We start from the raw sequence: 18,182 nt of genomic DNA, 5'->3' as shown, positions 1-18,182 counted from the left end.
GCTCCTAGATGACATGCTGGCCTCCGTCTCCTCCCTTGAACTCTTCCCTCTGGGAAAGCCAGCTACCATGTTGACACTTGTGGGGTAGCCCAGGTGCTGAGGAACAGAGTCTTCTACTAGTATCAGTGTGAGAGATCTACATTGTCTGACAGGATCACCAGGTGACAGGATCAGATCTTTTCACCCAAATCCAGATGCTGATAACTGGAGATTTCACTGCCTTCTTGTGCACAGCCTTACAAAGAACCCACTTGGCGAACTATCCAAATCCTGACATGGGAAAGCTGTGTGAGATGATAATCAACTGTTGCTGTGTGAGCAGTGTTTATAAGTGAATGTCTCTAGACCACTGATGTTGGCGTCTGGCCCTTCCACAGCACCAAGGTCTCACTAGGCGTCTCCAAAATGGTTCTGTACATGCGTGTGTAACGGAGGGCAGTAGTCCACATCGAAGACCTTCCTCATCCACTTTCCGTGTTACTCTTTTGTGACAATCTCTCACTGAATTTGGAGCTGACCAAGTCAGCTAGACTGTCCAGACATTGAGCCTTAGTGAATCTCTGCTTGCCTGATAGATGGGTGCCACCCTGCTGGGCCTTTCTACAAGGGTTCTAGGCAGTTGAACTTGGGCTCTTATGTTTATTATATGTATAGATCTTGAGACTAAGCCATTTCCCAAGCCTCCAACATTCCTTTATAATGGCAAAGGGAAATATCCAGAAATATAGATCGCTAAGTAAGGGATCTTGACACTTCTGTTGCCCTTAATGTTGTTAGGAGCAAGAGAGGTCTTGGGACTTGCATGAAGCACCAGAATAGTCATACTTTGGAGAGGGCGTACCATAAGCATTCCCGTCATCTTAACAACTGAAAGAAACTCACAGATGTAAAGTTCTAAGCACTTCCCCCCAGAAACCAACTGATTAACTATCCATGGCTTGCCTCAACACCAGATACACTGCAGACCATGTGTTCTTATGTTTTTAAAGTTCTTCTGTGGCCCATACCTTGAGGCACTCATTGTTCTGGGTGCCTTGGTTCCCCCTCCTCATTTAATACTTTTCTGAGCCTCATGCCACATGCCTGTCTCTTAGTTCTCCCTGCTTTATGAGTCAGGAGGTTGAGTCTAAGAAGTCAGATTTGTCCGAACGGCTGTGGTAAGCACGAGATTGGGAATTCAGCTCAGAGACATCTCAAGCTGGCGCTCCCATCGTGAATTTTCCCAACGTCCCTAGGAGCTGGAGAGGCTCCAATGACTACATGTCCTCCCTGCCTCCTCTGTCCCACACATGCAGAGAAGTTGCCAGAGCAACCACCCACATCATGAATGACTTTTCCAACACTTCCAACTGCGGTGACTTTTAATTTTTAAAAAACTGTCAAGATGATTTTAAAAAAATTATTTTTTTATCATACAAGATGACTGAACTGCAACCTCACCTCTCTCTTCTCTTCCCAGTCACACCCAACACATCTCCCCAACTAGGCACAAAGTCTCATATCGGGGCGAGACAAGGCAACCCAGCGGGAAGAAAAGGGTCCCAAGAATAGGCAAGAGAATCAGAGACATCCTCACCCCATCATTAGGAGTCCAACAAAAACCCCTAAATAAACAATCGTAGCACGTGTGCAGCAGATCCATCATGGACTCGTGCAGGTTCTCTGATTGCTTCTGCCATTGTCCTGAGCTCCTATGAGCCCTGCTTAGTGGGTTCTATGTGTGGAATTCTTGCGTCCTTGACCCCTATAACTCCTATAATCCTTCTGCCCCTCTTTTCATGGGGTTCCCTGAGTTCTGCCTAATGCTTGGTTGTATGTATCTGTATATCCTCCCATCAGCTGCTAGAGAAAGCCTCACTGGTCTATATACCCATCATTGACTTTCATTCTGCCTGCTTTCCTGCGGTATTTCATTCACTTCTTTCTTTGCTTGTTAATTTTTTTTTCCGAGCCTTGTTTGAATCTATACTATGTCTCTGAGCCATCCAACTTCTGGATCCTGGCCATCCAGGCAGTATCAGGCATGGTCTTGCTCTTGTGGCTTGGGCATTAAGTTAGACCGGCCTTAGCTGTTCCCATAATCTGTGAGCCACCCTTGCCTCAGTGCATCTTGCAGGCAGGACAGGTTTTGTGTCCAGGGTTTTGTGGCTGTGTTGCACCACTGGGAGCCGAGCCGGGTTAAAGAAGATGGTCACTGCAGGCTTCCTATCCTCCATTGCCAGGAGTCCCTGATAGGTCGCCCTCATATGTTCCAGGAAGTTCCCACTGCAGTAGGTTTTCACGGTGCCTCCTAAATGCCCACCCATCTTCCTCCCTCCCAACCTCCCTCCCCAACCTGTGCCTCCCTGTTCTCATCTCCATCCTCCCCAGGCCACGCACAAAATCTATTTTCTCTTCCCACATAAATCTGCGGGTTCCACCTTTATCTGAATTCTCTGGGTCTGTGGATTGTGTTGTCTTTCTCTTAATAGCTGAATCCAGTTATAAGTGAGCACATATCATATTTGTGTTTTGGGATCTGGGTTGCTTCACTTAGGGTGAATTTTTTCTTGTTTCATCCACTTGCCTGTAAATTTCATGATGTCATTTTTTCTAATAGCCAAGTAATAGTCCATTGTGTAATTTTATCACATTTTCTTTATTCTTTGTTTGAGGGTCAAGGTGATTTTTATGAGATGTATAAGAATCCTATTATTTTAAGGAGTAAATATGTTCATAGTGATGGAGAAAAGGTCACAGATTATAATTACTCTTAGTCCCTAAGAAGAAATGAATAATTTTATTTTACAGATGAGAAAATTAAGGCCCAGTGAGATTTACAAGCCAGCAATGTCTAACTATAAAGCCTTGGTCCCTAATTGCCTTTTAAAAAAATGGTTTCCTGGGGCAAACTGAATGGCTCAGTAGTTAAAAGCATTTGCTGCACCATCCTAATGACCTTAGATTGATTCCTGAGATACACACTGTATGAGGAGAGAAGAGATTCCCACAAGTTATCCATATTTCCTTTCTGGGGAGAGTGTTTCTGCCATTGAAGTTCTTTGCTTTTAAGCAAGAAGACATAATTCTATCTTTCAGACTGGACTAGAAATACCAGACATTGTAGTGTGTGCTTGTGATCTAGACAGAGGCAGAGGTAGAGGTCGAGTTCCTTAGGAGTTACTGGTCAGTTTGCCTAGCCTGATTGGTGAAATACAAGACAAGGATAGACTTTGACTCAAAAGGCATGGAAAAGGTTCTTAAAGATGACTCCAGAGGTTGTCTTGTCCTTTGCTCTCCACGACCACATACCCCATGCACCTATGCACATACATGCACACATGACTTGCTAGGGATTTAAGCTGTGTTTTGATGGAGAGAGACTATTATTCTGACCCTTATAGGAACCCAAAAATGTAGGAGGGCTGCAGTAAGAAGGGACGGGAAGGGTCTTAGCCAAGCTTTTATACACTATGGGTAAGTACAAGCAGATGGAGGGCTTTTCAGAGGGGCTCAATAAATTAACATGCTTCTTCCAAAGTGCCTAAAACCCAGTAAATCCCAGTGCATTTTCCCCTGTTGTCATTATTGCAGCTGTTAGGGATTACTGAGAATCAGCATTTCCTATGAGATGTGTACATCCCTTTTTGCCCAAACCAGCCCCCCTGCCCCCACCTGCCTCCGTATTGTCTATCAAAAGCTATAAACTTGGTGTCATGGCTGGCACATCACTATCCCTCATTTCTTAAACTGGAATTAATCACTTTTGGAGAGGAATGGAGCATTGAGTTCCAATGCTCACATAACTACACCAGTTAGGTTTTCTAGGTCACCTTTACAATGTTACTGAGCGTTCCCTACACTCAGGAGCTTCATGGAAACTTTGTTTAGTTGCCAATGAGTAACTTAGTGTCAGAGCTTTAAAACTGTCAGTGCCCTCCATTGCTAATATGAGAAGAGACTTGTACCTCCGGACACTTCTGCCCCCTTCTGCATGTGCAGTAAATTGTAATCTTGGACACAGTTGCACTGTTGCTAGTTAAAGCCCTTCCACTGGTGCCCTTACTAGGCTATTCATTGCTACCTATGAATTACATGGACCCTTGGGCATATTAACCATGTGGAATGACTCTGGCAGGTACTCCTGTCTCCTTTGGATGTCTTGTGATGACCGGTTGCATAAGGCAACCCCTTCCTCTAACCAGTATGTTCTTCTTACTCTGGATGCCATGACTTCATGACCCTTATAGTATTAGAGCTTGTTATTGAGGGAGAGTAGGGGGAAGGAAATTAGTGTTTGTGTGAATGCCCTAAGAGACTACCTTATAAAGCCACACAGGTGACCCTCAAAACACACTCTCTACCCAGAATGTGCTGTTTACTTAGCACTCCACCTTAGAGTCCTTACCTTTTCTTTGTTTTTTTTTTCTTGGATATTTTTTAATTTACATTTCAAATGTTATCCCTTTTCCCCCATTCAACACCAACTCCTTTCCACCTCCCCACCCTGACATTTCCCTACACTGAGGGTCTAGTCTAGCCTTTGCAGGACCAACGGCTTCTCCCTTTGGTGCCCAAAAAGGACATCCTCTACTACATATGCAAGTAGAAACAAGGGTCTGTCCATGTGTAGTCATTGGATGGTGGTTTAGTTCCTGGGAGGTCTGGTTGGTTCATATTGTTGTTCTTATGGGGTTGCAAACCCCTTCAGGTCCTTCAATCCTTTCTCTAACTATTCCAATGGGGACCTTGTTCTCAGTTCAATGATTGGCTGCAAGCATTCCCCTCTGTATTTGTCATGCTCTGTCAGAGCCTCTCAGGAGACAGCTATATCAGACTCCTTTCAGCAAGCACATCTTGACATCAGCAATATTATCTGGATTTGGTGGCTCTGTGTGTGTGTGTGTGTGTGTGTGTGTGTGTGTGTGTGTGTGTGTGTGTGTGTGTGTGTGTCTGTACCAATACCATACAATTTTTTATCACTATTGTTCTGTAATACTGCTTGAGGTCAGAGATGGTGATTCCTGCAGAAGTTCTTTTATTGTTGAGAATAGTTTTTGCAATCCTAGGTTTTTTTGTTATTCCAAATGAATTTGCAAATTGTTCTTTCTCACTCTATGAAGAACTGAGTTGGAATTTTGGTGGGGATTGCATTGAATCTATAGATCGCTTTTGGCAAGATGGCCATTTTTACAATATTAATCCTGCCAATCCATGAGCATGGGAGGTCATTCCATCTTCTGAGATCTTCATTTACTTTCTTCAGAGACTTGAAGTTCATGTCATACAGATCTTTCACTTGCTTGGTTATAGGCACACCAAGGTATTTTATATTATTTGGGACTATTATGAAGGGTGTCATTTCCCTAATTTCTTTCTCTGCCTGTTTATCCTTTGATTAGAGGAAGGCTATTGATTTGTTTGAGTTAATTTTATACCCAGCCACTTTGGTGAAGTTGTTTATTAAGCTTAGTAGTTCTCTGGTGAAACTTTTGGGGTCACTTAAGTATACTATCAAATCATCTGGAAATAGTGATATTTTCACTTCTTCCTTTCCAATCTGTATCCCTTTGAATTCCTTTTGTTGTCTGAGTGCTGTGGCTAGGACTTCAAGCACTGTATTCAGTAAGGAGATAGACTGTGGGCAGCCTTGTGTAGTCCCTGATTTTAGTGGGATTGCTTCAAGTTTCTCACCATTTAGTTTGCTGTTAGCTCCTGGTTTGCTGTACATTGCTTTCCCTATGTTTAAGTATGAGCCTGGAATTCCTGATCTTTCCAATACTTTTAACCTGAAGGGGTGTTTAATTTTGTCAAATGCTTTCTTAGCATCTAATGAGATGATGGTGTAGTTTTTTTCTTTGAGTTTGTTATATAGTGGATTCCCTTGATGGATTTCTGTATATTTAACTATCCCTGCATTCCTGGGATGAAGCCTACTCAATGATGTCGGATGATCGTTTTGGTATGTTCTTGGATTTGGTTTGCCAGAATTTTATTGAGTATTTTTGCATCAATTTTCATGTGGGAAATTGTTCTGAAGTTCTCTTTCTGTGTTGGGTCTTTTCATAGTTTAGGTATAAGCATAATTGTAGCTTCATAGAACAAATTCTGTAGTGTTCCTTCTGTTTCTATTTTGTGCAGTAATTTGGACAGTATTGGTATTGAGGCATCTGGAAGGTCTGATAGATTCTGCACTGAACCCATCTGGGCCTGGGCTTTGTTTTGGTTGGGAGACTTTTAATAACTGCTTCTATGTATTTAGGAGTTATGGGGTTGTTTAGATGATTTATCTGAACCTGATTTAGCTTTGGTGCCTGTTATTTGTCTAGAATATTATCCATTTCCTCCAGATTTTCAAGTTTTGTTGAAATAGGCTTTTGTAGTAAGAGCTGATGATTTTTTTTTAATTTCCTCAGATTCTGTTGTTATGTCTTCCTTTTCATTTCTGATTTTGTTAATTTGGATACACTCTTTGTGCCCTCTGGTTTGTGTGGCTAAGGGTTTATCTATCTTGTGGATTTTTCTCAATGAACCAGCTACTGGTTTTGTTGATTCTCTGTATAGTTTTTTTTTTTCCTACTTGGTTGATTTCAGCCCTGAGTTTGATTATTTCCTGCTATCTATTCCTTTTGGGTGTATTTGCTTCTTTTTGTTTTAGAGCTTTTAGGTGTACTGTGAACTCCTAGTGTATGTTCTCTCCAGTTTCTTCTGAGAGGAAGTCAGAGCTATGAATGTCTTTCTTAACACTGCTTTCATTATGTCCCATAAGTTTGGGTATGCTATGCCTTTATTTTCATTAAATTCTAAAAAGACTTTAATTTCTTTCTTTATCTCTTGCTTGACCAAGTTAGTGAGTAGAGTGTTGTTCAACTCCCATGTATACGTGGTCTTTCCATCACTTTAGTTGTTACTGAAGACCAACTTTAGTCTGTGGTGATCTGATAGGATGAATGGAATCATTTCAAAATTTCTGTATCTGTTGAAGCCTGTTTTGTGACCGATTATATGGTCAGTTTTGGAGAAGGTACCATGAGGTGCTGAGAAGAGGGTATATTCTTCTGTTTTCGGATGAAATTTTCTATAGATACCTGTGAAACCCATTTGGTTCACAATTTCTTTTAGTTTTTCTGTGTCTCTGTGTAGTTTCTGTTTCCATGATCTGTCCATTGCTGAGTGGGGTGTTGAAGATTTCCACTATTATTGTGCAATGTGTGCTTTGACCTTTAGTAAGGTTTCTTTTACAAATGTAGGTACCCAGGCATTTCGAACATAGACATTCAAGATTAAGAGTGCATGTTGGTGGTTTTTTGCTTTTGTTTTTGTTTTTGTTTTTTATGAATATGAAGTGTTCTTCCTTATCTTTTTTGATAACTTTTGGTTGAAAGTTGATTTTATTCAACGTTATAATGTCTACTCCAGCTTGTTTCTTATGACTATTTGCTTGGAAAATTGTTTTCCAGCCTTTTACTCTAAGGTAGTGTCTGTCTTTGTCACTAAGGTGTGTTTCCTGCGTGCAGCAAAATGCTGGGTCCTCTTTACCTATCCAGTCTGTTATCTGTGTCTTTTTATTGGGGAGTTGAGTCCATTGATGTTGAGAGATATTAAGGAATAGTGGTTGTTGTTCCTTGTTATTTTTGTTGTTAGAGGTGGAATTATGTTTGTGTGATACCTTCTTTTGCATTTCTTGCAAGAAGATGAATAGGGCTCAGTTTGTGGAAATATATTGTTTAAATTTGTTTTTTTCATGGAATATTTTGGTTTCTCCATCTATATTAGTTGGGAGTTTTGCTGGATATAGTGGCCTGGGCTGGCATTTGTGCTCTCTTAGGGTCTGTATGACAATTGGCCAGGATCTTCTGGCTTTCTTAGTCTCTGGTGATAATTCTCGTGTAGTTCTGATATGTCTGCATGTATATGTTACTTGACCTTTTTCCCTTACTGCCTTCAATATTCTTTCTTAGTTTTGTGCATTTGGTGTTTTGACTATTATGTAATGGGAGGAATTTCTTTTTTCGTCCAATCTATTTGGAGTTCTATAGGCTTCTTGTATGTGTATGGACATTTCTTTCTTTAGGTTAGGGAAGTTTTCTTCTATAATTTTGTTGAAGATATTTACTGGTCATTTAAGTTGGGAGTCTTCACTCTTTTTTATATCTATTAACCTTAGGTTTGACCTTCTCATTGTGTCCTGGATTTCCTGGATGTTTTGGGTTAGGTGCTTTTTGCATTTTACATTTTCTTTGATGGTTGTGTCTATGTTTTCTATGGTGTCTTCTGTCTCTGAGATTCGCTGTTCTATCTCTCCTATTCTGTTGGTGATGCTTTCATCTGTGACCCTTGACCTCTTTTCTATCTCCATGGTTGTCTCCCTTTGTGATTTCTTTATTGTTTTTATTTCCATTTTCAGATCCTGGATTGTTTTGTTCAATTCCTCCACCTGTTTGGTTGTGTTTTCCTGTAACTCTTTAAGGAATTTTTATGTTTCCTTTATAAGGGCTTCTACTTGTATACCTGTGTTGTCCTGTATTTTGTTAAGGGAGTTATTATTGTCCTTCTTAAAATCCTCTATCATCATCATGAGATGTGATTTTAAATCCAAATCTTGCTTTTCCTGTTCATTGGTATATCCAGTATTTGCTTTGGTGGGAGATCTGGGATCTGATGATACCAAGTAGTCTTGGTTTCTGTTGCCTCGGTTCCTGTGCTTGCCTCTCATCATCAGGTTGTGTCTGGTGTTAGCTGGTCTTCCTGTCTCTGACAGTGGCTTGACCCTCCTGTAAGCCTGTATGTCAGCATTCCTGCAGACCCACTGTCTCCCAGCAGGTTCTGGGTACAGAGAGCACTGTGGGACCAGGTCAGCCCTGGCTGCGGGCAGAAACTGGAAGGGTCCTGTACCAGCCTGCTCCTGGGTTTCTGTGTCCTGAGGGCTCCAGTCAGGTCCCTTGGAACAGAAATAGTGGTCTTACCTATGTTCTCAGGTATTTCAGTGCTCCTGGTGACTGGCTTTCAGCTCTGGTCTCAGGCAGAGACTGGAAGGATCCTGCCCCTGACTGCTCATAGGTTCCTCTGTCCAGAGGGCTCTTAAGTGGTTTCCTCTTAGGCCAGGACTGTGAGCAGAAGTGGTGGTCTCCCCTGAGCTCTCAAGGTTGTCCACACTTCTGTGAGTCCAGCTCTCTCCTCCACAGGATTTGCATACAGAGAGCTGTGTGACCTGTTTCGAGGCCTTACCTTTTCTATCAGGTTCCAGGCTGTGATTTTTTTTAACTTTTCCCATAGGCAAACTGCACACACATCTTTTATTTTACATCAGTGATGAATATCATCTCCCCTCCTAACTTTCATTTGCAACCACCTCTTTAATGTGATATATCAAGTATTTCCATGATTTGTTTGAACTCTAAAATCTCAGTCAGTTGAGCTTTGACACTGCTGATGTTGACATACTGGGAACAGGAAAGTAGCTTTTATGGACTTCCAGCTTGACCAGCAAATTTTGCTTTCCCATTGACAATGTTTGATATCAACATTAAGAGCTCTGATTAAGTCAATGTTAACAGCTTCCATTGTGCTGATAAGTTAAGGCTCTTAGAGGTAAACTGACTTTCTAGACCTAAGGCAGCTTGGTGAAAATGTTAACAAGTTTTATGCTCAAATTTTTGTTTCAACAAGCTATATTTCTCTCATTAGATAGCATGACCAGGGACTTTTGCAAAGATTGACATCTCTGATCTAAGTGAAAGGGAATGTTGAAGGTAAAGTTTGAGGCCAGACATAGGCAAAACTAAGGATCTGCACATTCATCAAACTATTCTTGAACACCGACCATGAGGGATATTACCACAGTGAAAAAGGGCATTTCCCCAACCTCCAAGTGTTTCTGTCAAATCCAGAAGACAGAGATGGAAAATTAAACAGAGTGTGTTAGTGTAGTGTGGTTGAGAGAGTGAGATAGCTCACTTCAGGAACTCCAGCCTTACCTGAAGCATAGAGGAGATGCCTCCTAGATGACCGTGGCATTCAAGGAAGGAGTATAAAGAAAGGTAAGATGGGGAGAGCAGTAGAAATTAATGTGTGTTCTGGGAAGATGAGCCAATTGTAATAAATGTGTCTGCTATGCCTACCTTACCCTCTTTCTCCTAAAGATTCCTTCGTTTTCTAGCTTTCCTGTGGTTTTCTTTCTAAATACAAACTCATTCATATGCCTCCTTTACCGCCAATTGAACGCTCGGATTTAATTGATTATGAATTAAGTTGGGCACTTAGGCGACATTCAGGCCTGGGCTCATGTGGAGATTAATTTATTCCTGTAGCCTCACAGTTCTGTGATGCATCCAAGTGACTCACATCTATGTTAAAAATAAAACTGAGAGTCAGGGCAATCTAATTAGATGGCTTAACCCAGCACCGTGGCTCTCAGTCTTCACCGAGCTCTCCTGCTTTGATAGTTACCAAAATAGATGGATAAGTTAATCAAAGGTCTGATTAAATAGCACAGCTATGCAGCATGAAGTTCTGATTGCCAGGTTTCAGTGCAGGCAGACTCTCTGGGGAGGGAAGAAATGCAGCTGGGTTCCAAAGGCCAGGGTTTACATGAGGAAGAGTTTTATAAAGCCCATCGGAGGGAATTGCTTGCTGAGGTCTCTAATCTTAATGTGATAGCTATCTGGAAAGCTAATTCCCAGGGAAATAAGAGGTAGATTGGGGGAAACAAAAAAATAAACTAGAACCTTCCTCTAGCAGATTCTTGGTATAGGTGCGAGTGTGAGGGTGCATGCATTTGGAATCCAGAAAGTGATATGAGGTGGCTCCCTCCATTGTTCTCCACCTTATTTTTGAGATCTCTCTGAACCTAGAACTCATCAATTCAGTTAGGCTGGTCAGTGATGTCCAGGGAATCATTCATCTCTGTTCCTCCATTTTCCCAGCACTGGGGTTACTGTTGTCTTCATGCCTAGCTATGTGGGGTATAAAGATCCAAACTGAGGTACTCCTGATTGCTCAGCAAACACTTTACTCACTGAGTGATCGTCTCAGCCCCTCCCACAACAGATTCTAATAGCTGGTTCATATCATACTTGTGTCTGGTGTAGTTGGAGGTTTTGGATGGTTACTGTCATGTACTGCTCCCTATTCACCTGACCCAAGCTTGCCTTTTTCCTCTATGATCTGTAAGGTATTCTACTGACCAGTATTCAATTTCTGCCCACTATTAACACTATGGCTATGCTAATACTGGTAGGCATATATGTCCATCATCCTTTCCCTTCTCCTTGTCCCCATAAGCTCTTCATTAGGTGCCCACTGGTTTGCCCTGAGTGATGCCTATTAGGTGCTGGGAGGACTAGAGGATGGAAAGAATGTGATGTGTGTTCAGATCCAGTCTTGTGATTTGCCACACGTATGATGTTCCCCTCAATTGGAGGTTACTTCTGGATCGAAGCAGCCTAACACTGTGTGGCTATCTTTTCTGAATGGTAACAACTGCTGGCCTGGCACTGCATATTGCAAGGTGGGAACATTCTTACCTTCCTTGACCTTCACTGAGTAACAATGACTACCTTTAATTCTGCAAACATTGCAAGGATTAGTCCTTTTGAAAGTAACCTTTTCCTCCCAAGTTCCTAGTTTGAGTGCGATGTCTGTTTCTACCCATGAAGTGAATTTTTAGAAGGAAGTATATTTTCTCAATAGAAGAAGGTCAGAGAAGCCAGGAATGGCAATTAAATGATGATAATGGATCTTGAATGCAGGTGCAGCCAATGCTAACAGACCAAGGGTTTATGTTGTTATATATGACAGGCTTCCTGCCCCTTAACACAGTATGAGTGGAGAGACATGAAATTGGGGAGTTCATTCAGTTGCTAAATCGCTTGCCCTGTGAGCAGTTGGGCATGTGGCAGTTACTCAGAAACTACAGCTGAAAACCCAGACACCTTGGTGCTTCTTTGAAATTTCAGTGCTGGGTGAGGTGGAGGGGGTATAGATCCCTGAGCTTCACTAAAAACCAGCCTCGCCTAATTGGAAAAAATCAAGGTTGTGGTAATCCCTGCTTCAACAACAAGGTAAACAGTGCCGGAAGAATTATACCTGAGGTCAAGCTCCGGCTCCCACAAGGTGAATGCATGTGAACTCCCTCCTACATACATGCATATTCATGAAGAATAGCTTGGTGAGTACTTGTTCTGAGGGGACTGAATCAGAAAGAGGATGGAAATTCGTAATTGCTGTGCGTCCTTTGTGTGTCAGAAACTAATTGGAGCTCCCTGTTTATTTTGGTGCTGGTCATCAAACCCAGGGCCTTCTGTATGCTTGACAAGTACCCTAGCAGTGTGAGTCACCCTCTATCTCCCTTAATTTTGACATGAATCTGGGACCATCTCCATTTTACCACGAAAGGATCATAGGCTTCGATTAAATAGCTTCTGTTTGTGGAATCCAGGCTTGAATTCCTGTGTTGTTGGTTTTCTTTCTCTCTTCCGTACCGCCCGAGTAAAAGGTGACATATTATAAACACGGAGGCTGGTCTTTCTCGTGAAATGGGCACATGTTGTTGAGTTCTGGGAGTCTTCTTTTTTCATGGCCGTGGCTCTTGTGTTTTAAGCAGAGGGCAGGGCAAACCTAAGAACCAAGAATATCAAGACTGATGTTTTCATATGCTCTACAAACATTAAAGAATTATAGCCAGAGTGGGTTTGAGAGATACAGTAAGTCCTAGGAGCTCCAACATGAGTGTTTTCTTATCCTTCTCCTAGAGCACCCTTTACCCTCCTAATACCATATGCAGAATTCCTATGCTGGCATTGCTTTGTGTCCTTATCAAACCAAGCTGCCTGCCTTCCTTTGCTGATGAGTATATGGACACTTCCAGCTGTTCATTTAATTTTATTGCACTGTGGTGAAATTTCTGTGGAAACACATTCCTACTATTAGATTTAAATTTTATTATTTTTTCAAATTACAATATAGTTACATAATTTCTCTTCCCTTTCATTCCTCCAACACCTTTCATATATAGCCCCTTGGTCTTTCTCAAATCTATAGCCTCTTTTAATTAGTATTTTATATGTATGTGTACATATACATATATATGTACATATATATACATATATGTATATGCAAATATGTGTTTATACATTTCTATAACACCATACACACACACACACACACACACACACACACGCACGCACAAATACATATCACACATATACCTGTTCAGTCTGTATAATGTTGCTTATGCATATATGATTTCAGGACTGACTGAGTATTAGACAGTCACTTGGTGTGGGGGTGGGTATGTTTTTTCACTGTTTTCAGACTTTCTTAGATGCCTATAGCTCTCTGTCTAACGTTGGGTGCCCACAACATTTCCCCCTTCCATGCTGGCATTTCTATTCATGTTGTTTTTGATGTCTTCTTTAGACAGCCATGTCATTGAGACTTCATGGGTGTGGCTTCCCTGACACTCTCATAGATGCAATGTCACTGTAGCCTTCCCGGTCCTTTAGCGCTTACAATCTTTCCACTACCATTCCACAATGTATCCTGAGGTTTAGGTGCAGAAGTTGTATTGTAGTTCAATCAGTTGGTGATGGGTGCCATAAAAAATAATTTTCTCTGTAGTTTGAAAAGTCCTGGTTTTCGGTAATGGTCTCCCTCTGTTCGAAGAGTGAGTGCTACACTTATCTGTGGGTATATGGATGAATATTTAGAATGCAGTTAGGAATTTTGCGAGTTTAGTAGAGTAGTTTAGGTGCTCTCCAGGAACCATGGCCTCACTAACCAGGTATTTAGTTAGTTTTCCAATATCAGGTACAATTTCCTCCTCGTTGGGTGAGCCTTAAGTCTCGAGTAGTGAGTTATTTGTTGTCACTAAGATATTCATGCCACGATTACACTCTTAGTCATACAAAATTGCTGATTGTTTTTGTCCTTCATAGGCGTCGTCACTCTAGGCTCCTTCACTTCTTTGGTAGCTTGAGTTAATTAAGACTGGACCTATGGGAATAAGCTTTTGGGTTAGATCTAGCTCAGATACTCCAGGTTCTATATCTTTAGCAATACACACTTACTGTCTATCGCTGGGGAGCAATCAAGAACAAGAAAAGTAGCCTGTGATGTTTTGGGAGTTCCTTGAACTTTTTGGTCAGAGAGCACAAATGGGATCTCCTCATACTCGGTGTTGGGGTTTTTGTTAGTCTATGGCTATTGGAGGAAACATTATCAGCCCAGAAAAATAATTGCATTTAAACTACATACATGTATGTACATTCTCCTTCTCCTTCTGCAAAGACCTCCCTAATGTAAGTCTTTCTTTCTATTTTTTCCCATTTCCTCCTTAAAATCCATTGCGCCTTACCATTCCTCTCTCACTCTCTCTTTACACCCTGGTCTCTTTTTCCGTTCCTGGGTTCTGCTGTTGTTTCAGGTTATACAGTCACCTCTGAAGACTTGTAGGAGCTTCAGATGTGAAAGAGCATTGTGACGTTTGTTTACAGGGTTTGGGCTACTAATTTACTATATATTTTTCTAGTTCTATTCATTTACCTTCAAATTTTGTAATCTTTCTTTATAGCTGAATGTAATTCCATAGGATATGTGCGCCATACTTCCATTAGCCATCTGTTAGTCGACAGATCTTTAGATTGTTTCAATCTTCTAGCTATTGTGAGTAGCATTGAGATGGGTCTCTCACTTGGTAGCCCATACAGGCCTTTGTCCATCAGTGGTCTTCGAGCCTCTGCCTCCCAGGTTCTATGATTATATGTGAGAGCCACCTATACTCAACTCTTAAGACCAGTGTGTTCTGAACTGACTTAGAAGGACAAAGGAGATGAATATTGTTTGGATTTCTAAGGTCCTGGCTCCATCCTCATTAGAAGTTGTATTGTAATTGTTAATCTGTTGAAAGTACAATGTGGACCATGGGTCACATGAAGACCCCCTCCACAAAATGTTCTTTGCTTTTTCTCTCACAATGGTCATCACAAATGACCTGTGCAGATGAGGGTTTTATCAAAGCTGTGTACAATTTTCAGGCCACCACTATGGCTACAAGTACCATGGAAATTTGTACCTTGCAGCTAATGCTGTACAACGTTGGTCATGCCCTTTCTGTCATGTGAGGCCAGCAACTCTGAGATAATTGACGTAGGTCTATCTTCCATTGACCAACATTATTCAGATTCTGACCATGTCCTCCTATTCAGTAAGGATGCATTACTACAAACCTAGCCTGTTATAATATTAAAATAGAGAAAAGCATAAACAAGAAAAATACATTGAGGTGTCCTTAGTGGCACATAAGTTTCATGAATTGAAGAAATACCATGAGGTGCTGAGCTGTTTTCTTTCTCCTTTTTTTCCACAGACTTATTTTCTTCAGTGGGTTCATATAACTTTGGTAATAGTAATAAAGCCAGTCTTTAAGATTTCAGCATAGAATTCGTACTTAATTGTTTCACAATCAATATTTTAGGCCTCCCTTCATTTAAATGCACTTTTATTCCCAGCAAAACCTGATATGTTGGAACTAAATGAACAAATCCATAACGAGTATTCATTGATTTATTTTAACAAATTTTTATTGGATCGTATTCTGTCTCATCACAGTTTATAATAAAAGCAAAGAATCCATTTGCTAACTTTTTCCCCCTTTTCTTCTTTTACAAACTCACTCTCCTTCTCCGTTCTGTCCTGTCTAGTCTGAAGTGTCCTGGATTCCCAACAAACATTACTCTGGGATTTATGGCCTGATGAAGCTGGTACTGACCAAGACCCTACCTGCCAACCTGGAGAGAGTCATTGTCCTAGACACCGACATTACCTTTGCAACAGACATCGCAGAGCTCTGGGCTGTGTTCCATAAGTTCAAAGGTAGGAACTAGCAAACGAACCATGCTGGTGTTTACAATTTTATTTTATTTATTACCAGTGTCTGTGTGTGTGTGTGTGTGTGTGTGTGTGTGTGTGTGTGTGTGTGTGTGTGTGTGTGTGTGTGTGTATGTGTGTGTATGCACACCTGTGCCAGTGCCTGTGCCTGTGCCTGTGTCTGTCTGTCTGAGTGTCTTTATATATCGATGTGACTTCATGTTTTCACAGATGCATGTGCCATAGAGTACATGTGGATCTAAGTACAAATATTGACAGTCAGTTCTCTCCTTCCACTTTGAATGGCAGAGGTTAAACTCGGGTGGCCAGGCTTTCTGGCCAAGCACTTTAATTCCCTGAGCCATCACCTCAGTCAGTGTTTTTATTTTTAATGTAGAACTTTGCATCTGCCAGGCAAGCATGTGACCAGTTAGCCGTACCCCACCCAGCATTTTATATCTGAGGAAGGATGTGAATTTAAGGAGAATATTAATAAGAAAGCACAAGTGTGGAAGTCAACTCTATTATAATTTCAGAAAAGCAAGAGTAAAACCGAAAGTTGTATTTCTTTAGTGATTGAAGCGATTGGATGCATGTTCATAGGACAGCCCATTTTAGGTGACTGCATAGTCAGTAAATAATCAGCCATGGTTTTTTATGCACATGATAAAGTGTTGATATATATTTATGTGTATATCTTGAAAATTATTTTTCCTGTTATTAAAACTAGACTTTCTTTTAATATAATATATTCTGACTACAGTTTCTCCTCCCTCTGTTCCTATCAATTTTTTCCACCTGCTCTTCTCTCTGGGTCCACCCCCTTTCTGTGTCTATTAAAAAGCAGACTTGTGAACGGGATTCTTGGGGGGAGGGCAGTAGTCGGGGGTGGATGGGGAGGGGAACACCCATCGAGAAGGGGAGGGGGAGGGTTAGGGGGATGTTGGCCTGGAAACCGGGAAAGGGAATAACCTTTGAAATGTAAATAAGAGATACCCAATTTAATAAAGATGGAGGGGAAAAGCAGGCTTGTAAAGATAATAAAATAAAAATAATACAGTAAGATAAAAAAACTAACACATTAAAATAGGATGATACAAACATATAGAAAGCAAAGAAAAAAAGGTGCACACACACATACACATACAAACTCACATACACACACAAATATAGCTGCAGAAACCTATTTGTTTACATACTCAGTAATTTCATAAAAACACAAAAGTGAATTCCACAATAATAAATAAAAGAATATAAAAACCTAAACCAATAAAGGAAAGCCCTGATGTCAGGCTGCTTGTCTGCCTTGCTGTTGGGGGTGTTACTGCTACTCAGAGGTTGCAGAATACAGTCCATGATAGGGGTCTCAAGGTGTCTTTTCCTGAGGAACCAGAAGGGATACATTCCCAGGATCTCTGATGTGGCCAGAATGAAAGGTTCTGTGGGACTCTGGTCTGACCAGAATGGCCAAAGTGTTCCAGCTTCCTTGCAGGGCATGTCGCTGTGGTTTTCTCCACTACCTTGCATAGCCAATGCCAGTGGCAGCAGTGGTAGTGGCCAGCAGGAAGTGGCAGAGAACCACAGCTGGAGGGAGCTGCTAGGCAAGCAGGCAGCAGCAACAGGCAGCTAGGAGCCAAAGTCAGACCTACCAAGCAGGAAGTGGCTGCAGTCAAGCAGTGGCACCCAGCTCCTTTGGTTGGATCAAGGTACAACAATGAATGCTTCAGGAAAGAAAGCTCTTCCTCAGTGTTACAGCTCAGTAAAACAGCCATTCTCAGTTGATTCTTGGTGAAATAACTCATGTGCTTCATTCTATGTTGATAGGGACCTTATAAACATTTCGAGGATAGGGTGGGGCCCAGGGGAAATGCTTTCCAGTGGCTCAGTCTGTGATGTTAGGGATACGTTAATTTGATGGGGAAGGGCTTCCGGTGTTGTCCCTACGTGACTGATTATCATGGCCCTCTCGATGGGGAATAGTGGTTAAACTGTTTCAGAACAAGTAGAGCTAAGAAGGGAGCTGGCCACACACCGACTGATCTCAGTTCTGAGATTTCCCAGGATTTAGGCTTGCTCCTCCAGTTCTTCTGTCTGATGGCACAAGTCCACTTACCCCACACCCTGATACAACATTGTAAGGGAAGGAGCCTCCATTGAGTTTGTTTTCTGTTGGCCATCTAGTAGTGTCATGCTACCTACCCTTAAGAGTAGATTGTTACCCCAGTGAAGTGCCATCAAGAGAACAAAATTTTCACTTGCACCTGGTTATCCACTGGGGGTAGCTTCTAGGGTAGGGATGGGGCTAGCGTCTACTCCTCCTCTCAGCTCTGGGACTC

At 41.6% G+C, this 18,182-nt stretch overlaps 1 protein-coding gene across 5 annotated transcripts in view; it reads left to right on the top strand.

The window, feature by feature from the left end:
* Positions 1-18,182, top strand: part of Large1 (LARGE xylosyl- and glucuronyltransferase 1) — a 452,006-nt gene that overhangs the window by 262,921 nt on the left and 170,903 nt on the right. For all 5 annotated transcript variants that reach the window (NM_001429168.1, NM_001429166.1, NM_001429167.1 and 2 more), the window contains 1 exon segment: positions 15,681-15,852. In NM_001429168.1, the coding sequence (NP_001416097.1) occupies positions 15,681-15,852 (172 nt within the window).

The sequence above is a fragment of the Rattus norvegicus genome, chromosome 19, assembly GCF_021556685.1.
Source record: "Rattus norvegicus strain SHRSP/BbbUtx chromosome 19, alternate assembly SHRSP_T2T, whole genome shotgun sequence".
NCBI lineage: Eukaryota > Metazoa > Chordata > Mammalia > Rodentia > Muridae > Rattus > Rattus norvegicus.
Note: the sequence above shows the minus strand (reverse complement) of the source record. Positions and strands in the feature narration are given on the sequence as shown.